At 32.3% G+C, this 11586-nt stretch overlaps 1 protein-coding gene across 3 annotated transcripts in view; it reads left to right on the top strand.

Moving 5' to 3' along the window:
* Positions 1 to 1398: 1398 nt before the first annotated feature.
* Positions 1399 to 11586, top strand: part of LOC108904371 (synaptic vesicle glycoprotein 2B) — a 20036-nt gene continuing 9848 nt past the window's right edge. The window contains exons 1-2 of one of the 3 annotated variants that reach the window (XM_023455529.1): positions 10162 to 10353; positions 10591 to 10800. In XM_023455529.1, the coding sequence (XP_023311297.1) occupies positions 10272 to 10353; positions 10591 to 10800 (292 nt within the window). In that variant the 5' untranslated portion in view covers positions 10162 to 10271. Of the gene's footprint in view, positions 1469 to 10161; positions 10354 to 10590; positions 10801 to 11586 lie in introns of those variants that run through there. The other 2 variants (XM_023455533.1, XM_023455538.1) reach the window with 2 other exon arrangements.

Raw genomic sequence — 11586 nt, forward strand, 5'->3', positions numbered from 1 at the left:
AGAATTCGGTGAACCGAAGATTTGCTTATATCAATCTCTTCCGCAATATTACGAGCAGACGCATGTGGATTGACTGCTATAAATGCAAGAATATTGATAGTATTTTGTTCGTCTCTTGCCAAAAGTACATGCTGAACTTCTCTAGGGTTTGGAAATGAGCCAGTACGCAATTTTTGCTCTACATTAGAAAATGTTTCTCTAAATGGCATATGTCTATTAGGAAATCTTTCCCTATACAATTGTTCCGCGGTTCTGAAATTCTTTCGACACTCGCCATAAATAAGTAACATATCAACATATTCATTTGGTGTAAAAATTAATGGCATATGTAATACTTATTTGAAAATTAAATGGAGAGTTTGAAATTTAATTACTGTCAATGAAACTGCCAAAAAGCTACATTGAAGAATTTTTGACGTGTAGCCAACACCTACTTTATCGTATTTATTTAAGAGTATGGAAAAGGCCTGAAACTGTTCATATATTGTAAACGGTTAATGATAGGTATAGAACATGGTTAATCAAATATATTCAGAAATAAAAGGAGAACCAAAAAACTTAAAAATATACAGGGTGTTCCATTTAAAAAATTGAAGTTCGGCAATATACCATCTTTTTGGGGCGCTCTATATATTAGAAAATAAAATAAAATGGTTAAACACATCTTTTTATGCAGAAACCCTTTTCGACATATAACATTTCTTTCTATCTCGACTAGTTTCCGAGATAATGCCTGTCAAGATAGCTCTGGGACACCCTGTATATATATTTAATAATAATGTTTTTACATGATTAAAGTGGTATAGGCTTTATTATGGGAGATTTGACCAAAAAAGGTCCTATAAATGTAGTGTCAACAAAGATAATGATTGTCTGTCAATACCGTGACCATCTCTATTAGTTGCTAAGCAACTAAAATGAATCTGGAAACCAGTTATTATAATAAACATCTCACGGCTGATAACAAATGAAATATTAAGTAATACGATAGTCTGGCATCAATTCAATAGTTTTTGAAAAGTAGCCAACACGTAGTAGAATTATTATCAAAAATAACAACAGCTGCTTATATAAAGAGGTTAGGTTTATATGTTTAACTCTCGGTGTGTGTGAGTTTTTAATTTAATTAGATGCATAATTTATTTTATTTATTCTGGCTAATCAATTATGTTTTTCCGTAAACAACAAAACATCAAATTAACTAGATATACATATTTTGTTCTTCTATTCGGTTACTTCGGTGATTTATATTTATCCACCTTGCTACAATTTGTTAGAACAGTACGCGACGTGAAGAAGAAGAAGAAACGTTACTAATTCTGCTTCTAGTCGGTAAAATAAAACATAAAAATATTTCCCAACAGCCTACATTTCGGGAACATTTTCAACTTTCCAGAAATCTGTTTCATACTTCCAGACATCTTTGTGTTGTAGTGGATAAATTGTAGTGATAGAGCTTCTACAAGCCGTGAGTTCATTTAAAACTTAAAGCTATGGTATGTTAGAGCTGTTGTAGGCGACGCAAAGCAGACAGTCAGTTGTGCGCGTCGGTCTTATGTTGGAATCTAGAACACATGAAGATGCGTAGCCGGTTTGTTAGATTCTGCTCAGATGGATTCATGGTAAGTCGAAAATTATGTGCGTCGTCGGTTAAGTCGAAATCAAATTCAATGTTATTTCAACGCAATCCTTCAGCTGAGCTCACAGCGTACAGTGCTAAAAAAACGCTTATTTTTAATGAATTTTAAAATGGCAAGTAAGTTTTCACCAGAGGAAGTAAAAAAAATAATCGATCTAATACGAGAACTTCCCCCATTGTATATCGTTAAAAGTAAAAGTGTTTTTTCTGTTGTTAACTTATAAGCCCCTTCCAAACGTCTGCTAAAAAACATTCGACTTTCACTTTTATTTTGACGACGACTAATTAAATTCAAAAGATCTTCTTCATGTTCTTCTTCCACAAGTATTGTCAGTAAAAAAATAAATGTTCAGCCATTGTCATGATAAAAATAAATTTTGCCAAAATAATAATAAATATTTTCGTCTGCACTTACCAGCATACAATCACAAGCACTAAATCTAACAAAACGCGCCCCTTCAAAATGGATGAAGTTGAATGCTACAGATTCTGCTAACCGCGTATGTCGTCTGCGACGCACAGCTCTAACAAACCAAAGCTTAAACTAGTGTGTCGTGCGTCCAAATCAAATCCAAATGTATACCACTGTCGGTCGACAGTACGCTCATGTGAGCATAACATAACAAATCATTGCCGTATGTTTAAAAATTGTTTGATTTCAGTGGACATGAGTGCACAACTGACTGTGAGTTGTGCCTCACGTAATGTTCTAACAAATAGTACTGTTATAAGTATGTATGCGTCTATTTAATTTTTTAAACATCCTACACGAATCTATCTTTCTTCATTAGTATCCCAAAATGTTAATTTACTCTATACATCTATATATTGGGCCCTCACTTTGATTGCTTAGGAAAAAAGTAAACAATCCTAACTAAACCATTCTTTATACCTAGATAAACTAATTGAACTGTCTTATATAGTAGGTATACTGAAGTTTCAAGCAAATAATAGAAGCATTATTTTTGGATATTAGAGGATAATATAAATATGTACCAAAATTACACAGTTTTACTGGATCATAAAATAGAAAAAGAAACGCAACGGAACTAAAATATTTGTACATGTAGAACAAGTAACTTTGCTACAAAGAATCAATTGCTTTATTTAAAGAAATTTGCAAAATACTATAACGAAAGAGAATTTAAAGCTTTTGCAGAGTTTCAAAAAGAACTGCCAATTTAGTAAGATTTACAAAGTTTCTAATTTAATATATCTTTCTTGATATTCTTTATAGTAATTTTTATATAAATTTATGTAATTACACATTACAATGTCTGCAGACATTTTTTAAGTGTATATAATTTTTTAATATGTATAATTATGCATATCTAATCCGAAAAATTATAAAATAGAAATGTTGTCTCTAATCCTGAACAAACTCCATTAATGACGTTTGGAATATCATTAGCACTATATGTTGAGGAATGTTAGAACTAGACGTAGGGGTGTCACTCCTTGTTATTTTATCGTTATTATTTGAAAATAACTAATACGAATAAAGTAATTCTTCAGAATTGGGCCTATTTTATTATTGATTTCATCTGAGATATAAACTGTTTACAATTTCTATTCAAAATTCTTTACTTATTTCTTTACGTTATCCATGTGTATGATCGGCAATAAATGTCAAGCAGGGAGTAATTTTGATAGAAAACGCAGGTTTTTAATTAAAAATTGTAATTTTTTTATTGATCCATAAAGTATACACTATAAGGTTATGTATGGAATCGGGTAAATTGTCTCTACGGCTTTGCTCCACTCTTCTGTCGAGATTTTCCATGGCCGTTTTGCATAAATGAGGCTGAATTTCGTTAATACAGAACTCAATTTCCTCCTTCAAGGCGCGACTGGTAGTGGGCTTGTTAGCACAAATCGCATGTTCTGGGCGGCCAATACGGGAAATTACACGACCAGGAAGTGACTTATGCAGTAACTGAATCGTTTCTCGGGCTGCGTAGGATGTGGCACCATATTGTTGAAACCACATGTCGTCTACATCCATATCTTGTAATTTAGGTCAAAAAACTGGATTATCATGTCGAGCACCATTAATTGTTATTGCCGGATCAGCCGCATTTTCGAAGAATAATGGTTCAATGATGCTTCCATTTCAAATTCGCACCAAACAGTGACAACGTTGTAGATGCATTTGTTTCTTAATAATCACTAGTGAATTTTCTGAAATGCGACAATTTTGTAGATTAATGAAACCATCAAGATGAAAATGAGAGTATTAATTGTTTCAGTCTCCCTGAATTTTTTAATTAATCTCTTCACAGTTGATGAAGTTAAAAATCCGACCATATTTTGTACGAAAATTGCGAACTGTAGTGCCAAACCTTAATTATTTTTAAAATATTGCTCAACAATGAAAACACATTGACCTTTCGAGTAGCGCTCCATTTTCTTTTCGTTGGCCATACTTTACCGTACAAATGGCGCTAAATTCAAATCTTGCGTGAATTTTGGTAGATAAATCGATATTTTATTTATTATCTATTAAACAATACTACAAAAGTATACATTCTAACGCTTGGGATGAAGTCTGCTTGTTTCTTTCTTTTTATCTGGCCTATTTTGTCATTTATTTATTCATAAACATATAGTTTTTGTGTTACAAATGTAAATTTAAATCAGAAATACATTTATTGTGACACACGACTCTATGGTACTATTATCACACACTGTTTTCGATTCTACCAAGCATACTTTTGCCGTTTTTTTTTAATTTTTTTTTTTTCAAAACAGCATTTGCAATATTATTTGCTTCGTTAGCTTTAGGCTGGGAATATTGAATTTTCATTAATTAATATTTTGGTTGTTTGTTAACTAACATAGTGCATACAATTCAGAAACTAACACAAACAGATTATATATGTCAGAACGGGTCATAATGAGAAGAAAGGTAATTAAAATTTAAATGCATTGTAAATTTAAATTTTAATAACGAAATATGATAAAAAATTAAAACTGTGACATATTCTAACGTTTACATTGTATAGCTTAATACGGGAGAGTCCAATGATTTAATAAAACAGCGCTATTTTCATAAGCACGTCCAAATTTGTTTGAATTAGCTTAACCTTTACAAAAGAGTAAAAATACAAAAGCTAATAAAATGCAAAAGCTAATAAAATAGAATAAACAGTGTGAAACAACCAAAAATTGGGTATTTTAATTATTGTGCATATTTATAAAAAATGTCGATTTTGGATCTTGAAATGACATCCTGCAACGTTAAAAATTCCAGTAGATAGCCGCACGGGTTAAGGCGTCAGTACTTAAATCGTGTGTAAATTTCTGCGCGGTTTCGATTCCAGGTTTCCCTCATTCCTGCACTGAATGGTGGTTAGGGCTTACCAACATAAGTCGTTCCTGGGCGCAAATGCGGCCTGCCCAATAATAATATGCCGCCGCCTCTCCCGCACAAGTCTCCGACTTATGGGCTAACTCTCGTAGTTAAAATGAGGAGTAGAGATATTATTATTATTATTATTATTATTATTATTATTATTATTATTACCCTCAATTCAGCCCCTTCAGGTGGCAGTTGCAACACCTACATTTTTAAATGGGAGAGAATGGTATTTTCATTATCTATTAAAAAATGTTACGGTTTTAATATTTACCACAGAAATTAACGGTCTGCTTTACCGAATTCGTTTCAACAAACAAAAACAAAAACTTACAGGGTTTTGTTGTTGCAGACTAGCAAAAACAATGTTAGTATTTTTTTCAACATTGTCAGTTTTTCGGAAAACGCCGTAACTATTTGCTATTTAATTGACAGCAATAAATAGCTGTCAGTGTTTTGCGTATTGTTTGAGTTTTGGTAACTGCAATTCCTAAACATGGTCTATTTAACACAAATACATAAAATAACAATTATGCAGATGGTTAGTTACATAGATAGAATGTAATCATTAAATGTTTCCTCTTTTATTCGCGTATTAAAAGAAAATAAAATGCACTCCTATTAACTAATCCCAATTCACGAGCATAATGGGGACGATTTGGATATAACGTATTTTTGTGAAAAAATGATGCAAAGGTTATGTTATCCAACAACTAGAAAATGTTTTGTTTTCTGATTAATCCACTTTTACTCTTCACGACCATGTTAATCGTCAAAACTGTTGCTACTGGGCTAATGAAAATCCTCACTGGAAGTCCTGAAAAGGTTAATGTTTGGTCAGGGATAATTGGAGACCATGTCATTGGTCCCTTTTTCATTGATGGCAAGTTGAATAGAGGTAATTATTTACTTCTGCTCCAAAATAATGCCGTGCCAACTTCAGCAAACTTATATTTTACTCAAGCAAATCCACAAGTTCCTGCCAATGTGATATGGTTCCAGCAGGATGGAGCACCACTACATTACTGAATCAGTGTCCTGTAATACATTGACTTAACATTTCCAAATCGGTGGATAGGGAGGAGAGGATCGCTACAATGGCCAGCACGTTCTCCTGATCTTACACTATTAGATTTTCTTCTATGGGATATGTGAAAATATGGTATACAAAACTAAGCCAAATAACGGTTGCGGTTAAGTCGGTCATGCCTCACATGTTGCCAAAACGTTCAAGGAACTTATTTTGAACATTTCCTACATTGAAATTAAGTTTTATTTTTTAGTCTGCTATAGTAAATTTCGTCAAGCAGGTGAATTTATTTTTTTATTGCAAAGTTTTTTGTTAAAACTATGGCATTTTTGAGCAAAGCATGGAAAGACCTTACAAATGAGGTGTCACAAACCCCTACTTCCCACTTAAAGATTTAGAGGTTGCAACTGCCACTCGAACGGTGTTGAATTGAGGTATAAAATTTTTACGTTGCATGATGTTATTTCAGAATTCAAAGTCGACGCGTCTCTGGATTTTTTTATAAATATGCATTTATTCCATTTGGCCGTTCTACACTGTATATATTTTCACAACACTCCAAATGATAACAAAAAAAAAATCAAACTGAATAAAGGTGATGATACCCACTAGCAGCACGCCACTCCACGCCATGTGACGAATATTAGTGCAATTTCCATTTCACTTCATGAGTCATGAGTTACCTATATATTTTACACGAGTGTAGATTAAAATGTTTAAAGAAAAAGACTAGAAATTCTAATAGAACAACTATGACTACATGACAGTTTTTTTATAATGCGTAGAACGAAAAAAACGGCTGAAAGCTTATGAAGAAATAAGAAAAAAATTGAAAACTATAGGCTATATAATTGCTGTAGTTGCACAAGTTTCTAAAAATCTAAAATTATTAATTACTGAACAAATTGCTTCCAAACTCCATTTTACACACGAAGTTACTGACGTTTTCCTTTAGTATCAAACAAAATTTTAAAGCATCAGCATAGAGCATACACAACTGATACATTTCGCGTGGCGTGACGTCTTGAGAATTAATTATTAAATAAGATATATGTACACTCGACGCAAGATAAAGGTTTTCAACCTAAAAGGCATACTACTTTTAAAGGGGCGAGCCGGTGGACTATTAATAGAAATTTTGGGAGGCATCAAATAATTAGGGGCGTATCATATGTTTTTGTGTAGGCACGTGTGTAACGACACATAACAAAAAATTGTAGGCCTGAAGTATATGCATTATAAAAAGAGAAGAGTATACAGGTTTTGAAATTATTTTGTCTTGCCACATTATTTTTCTTGTCCCTGAGAAAATTAATAATTTGAAATAAGAATTTGTGTCATATTCTGCAGAAAGTATGTAGGTAGGTCATGAAGGCAACAAAATAAAAAAATATTGTAAACTACAGTTTTATTATAACATACAGTTTTGGGAGGAAAGGGAAATATTTTAAGGACGTGTTCTGGAAGTAAAAATAAGTAAATTAGTTCATGACATTATGGGTCCGGAAATGTTTTCTTTCTGAGATAGATATCGAAAGAAATATAAAATCCGTTTTTTTCTAAATATCTCGAAAACTATTTAAGATAGTACACTGCCACTGTACTATACACCAAAACTCTGTAATATCTTAAATCGTTTTCGAAATATTTAGAAAATCTGTATTTTTTTAAATTTTACATCTATCAGAAAGGAAGCATTTCCGGGCCCATAATGTTATGAACTTATTTACTTATTTTGACATCATTTTATAAACAATGAAAAAACAAAACGAGTTATCACGGAAATATTATTTTTGGGGGTGAACATGAGGGCTAGTTTGCATCCATTTAAAGCTAAAAGAAAAAATATTAGTCGTTATTAATATGTATTTACCTTTTTGAGATTAACAATGGATATTGAGCATACAATAATTTAAAGAAACACACGTTTACTGACGCACGCGCATTGACAATAGCGAACGAAAATATAAACGTAAAAAAAATTCGAAGGCAACTTTTAATTATTTTAAATAATCAATCGAATAGTATAGAAAAAAAAATGTTTTAGTTTTGTTACACCATTAAAATTAGTATTACACAAAACATTTAAAAATTTGAAATTGTTGTAAGTTTCGTATTAAAAATTAAAAATTATATCTATTTCTCTGAAAAGAAAATATCATGTACCTATATAAAGATGATGGTAATTCTTTGGCTTATTTCATGACTAAAAATTCATGTAAACATATGTCCGCAAACGCTTCGTTACCGATCTACAGGGTGTTGAAATGTCAAGATTTGTTTAGTTTTTTCTCTATAGCTGCTGCAGTTTTGAGACATTTAGTTCAAATGTGAAATATACATAAGTTACGCTGTAGGGCTTACATCATTGGGTATGCCAAATGGTTATGAGATTCTACAGTGTGATATTTTTCTGAGGGTCATGCCCCCGTTTCATCCCCTGAACTTTTGTGCGACCAATCTAACGGTTTGGAAATGCTTGATTTAATTGTTCTCTCACCCAATAACTGTAATGAGCAGGGGCACACATCGTGCATGAACCACATTTGTCGTCTAGTATTAATGAGCCCAAGGAAGTTCTTGCCGAAGGAATTCCAAATAATTTTGACCCTTCAACCTTGCAGATAGAGCGACAGGCCTCAAAATAAAATTTTCTATAATCTTGCACCAGAAGCCAATTGAAAATTCGTATTGGATATGATGCTCTTTTATTGTGCGTGCATTTTCTTCGCTCCACACGAGAGACAATTCTCCTGAGAAAAATGTGACCCTGTTATGTAACTGAAGAAATCGCTCGCAAAATGTTAATCTCAACGGGCAATCTGGTTTAAGCAAATTTTGTACAAGGTGAAAATAGAAACACTGTAACTGCTGCGTGTGAGTATAGTTGAAACGGTTTTTCGGCCAACTCCTTTGACTGTTTAAAAACGACGAATACTAATTTCGAGATTTTCTTCTACTCTTTTTAGAATTTGTTTTTCGTCTTGTTCCTACCCTTCTTTGAACGTACCTTCCATTTCGTGAATTAGACCGAAAGATTCCAGTTTCTCCTTATCTGCTGAATAAAGAAGCAAACAATATTTGCGAAGGCTGTCTGCGATTCGGATAAATTTCTTCACATGTTCTCTTAGCAGCACATCCACCAAATTGTTCCTGTACATATACCGCTATCATGTTTCTCATATTTCTGAAATCTTCCCTTAACTTCCAGCCTCCCTAACTCTGTTAATTTTAATAGTACAAGAAAGAGCCAAGAGGCCATTTTTATATAGAATTGTATGCTTTACAACTTTTATAAGAAATTCAACCGATTTCATTGCGGGCACCTATGCAATGTTCATTAATGGCGTACAGAAAAACCAGAGGCCCATTCTGTGGCAAAAATTAAGTAAATTTTGTTACACCACACGTAGGCTCTTAAGGCCTCCGTTTCCGAGCTGCAGGGTTTTCAAAATTAAAAAAAAAATTAAAAATTTTAATTTTATTAAATCCATTCAATCTAACTATTCGTAAGTAGGTAGTAGACGTTTCGCAAGATTTATTAACTAGGATGAATCGATTTTTATATTGTAATATAAATGCAACTCTTTTAATAGAAACAAGATAATAAAAAATGCATACGGGGTCTGCTATAAGAGTTTGCCGATTAGTCCCATTTTAAAAATGCCAATCTACCAGGAAAGCATTTTTGTACAAAACTCGTAAAATGTCAGATGGTAAAATATTGTCACACGAGTTTAATGGGAACGCCCCATATAGACAAGCGGTTAAGCCGTCCTATTTCAAACAAAATACGATTCAGATTGGAAACCTTTATCTTGCGTCGAGTGTACATATACTTGACACGTGAAGCATATTTGTAAGTTTCTTAATATAATAAAAACAATAGACGTACTGTATACTGCCAATTATCTATGCTTTTGTAAACAGTAAATGCCAAGGGTAATGTATTCAAATGGACAATGCAAAAGCAGCAAAATATTTTAAAGATAGCATATTTCCCATAACCAACGTTTAACAGTATAATAGAAACTACAGTGTTATGTGAAAATCGTACAAATTTTATCATAACTGACGTGGTACCTTGTTACTATTTATATATGAAATTAATTCAAACAATACTTTTATCGCAAAATTAAGCTACTGTATAAATAAGTATAAAGTGAACTATGGCTTTGATAAACCTTTAAGTTAGTTTATTAGAAATCTTCAAATTATTACTAGTCAATCTTAAAACAGACAAAATGACGGTTGGAGATATTACTGACGAAAAAAGAAATGAAAATGGGACAAACAGTATATCAAAGCATGATGAAGAAATTCAAGGTAAGCAAGAGAAGATTCTTAGTAATACCATTATATAAAATTTTAAAAATAAATTCATATAAACCGTATGTTTTTTCATGAAAATATTTTAAAATGTAGGTACAGGCATGACCTACTGATGTTTTCTATTTTTATTGAGTCGAATAACTAGCTCTAATTGCTTTTAAGATGTAAAAATATTTTTAACTTCCATTTCCACTCAAATTCATCAAAAGCAACATATTTACACACATGTAGTTTCAGATACAAAAGCTGCAAGTTTTGAAGATGCAATTACAGCTACGGAGTTTGGAAAATTTAATATTTTTCTAATGGTAGTAACAATGCTACCATGTTTTTCTCAAACATTTGAAACAGGAGCGATATCTTTTGTAGTCCCCGTTGCACAATGTGACTTGAATTTGTCTTTAGAAGATAAAGGAGTATTAAATGCAATGGTATTTGCAGGTAACAATAATATCTATTCAGCGTCGTTGTTGCTAGTTTTGTGTAATTATTTTCATTACCAAATTTTATTACAAATAATCTACTACAATACAGTGCTGCAGGTACTAAGTATAAGTTCACCTCCAATTTGAATGAATTTTTTTACAAAACTTTTTTCAAAATCACTTTTTCGTATCCATGTTTGTTAAGGTGTTTTCTTTGTTTTCCTAAAAAAAGATTTGCTTTTGTAAGACCTTGCAATTTGTTCAAAATTATAATTTCATTAATTTAAAATAACAATTAAATCATTAAACCATAACACATTGTAGTATAACAACCCTAGGTTCGATAGAAAATAATATATCGTAGTTGTGGCCAAAAATATGTGATCGTCATAAGGAATCCCTACGTTGTGTGTATCTATTTTTTTAATCGACCGGAAGGCGCTGGCTACTAACTTTGTAGAGGGTATGTTTGGTTTAATTATATAAAACAAAAGCAGAGTAAATACACCTAACCTTTATTTACATACAATTCAAATTAAACATGAGACAAATAGAAAGAACAACAAAAACATTAACAACCATTTAACATCGAACGAGAGTGCCAGGCTCACCTAGAGCTCCTGCGGGGAAAGAGCATGGCAGAGAAACCCACGATCGTTGCTCTTACCACCCAAATATAAATACAAAACAACCGCTAATCAAAGGCATAAATTAAGAACCTTTGCTAATGATAAATAAGACCTGTCTCATTTAATGTGTCACTAAATGTCATCTGTTACCTCATATTAGTCATACACACTTC

This window comes from Anoplophora glabripennis, unplaced genomic scaffold (assembly GCF_000390285.2).
Source record: "Anoplophora glabripennis isolate ALB-LARVAE unplaced genomic scaffold, Agla_2.0 scaffold115, whole genome shotgun sequence".
Lineage (NCBI taxonomy): Eukaryota > Metazoa > Arthropoda > Insecta > Coleoptera > Cerambycidae > Anoplophora > Anoplophora glabripennis.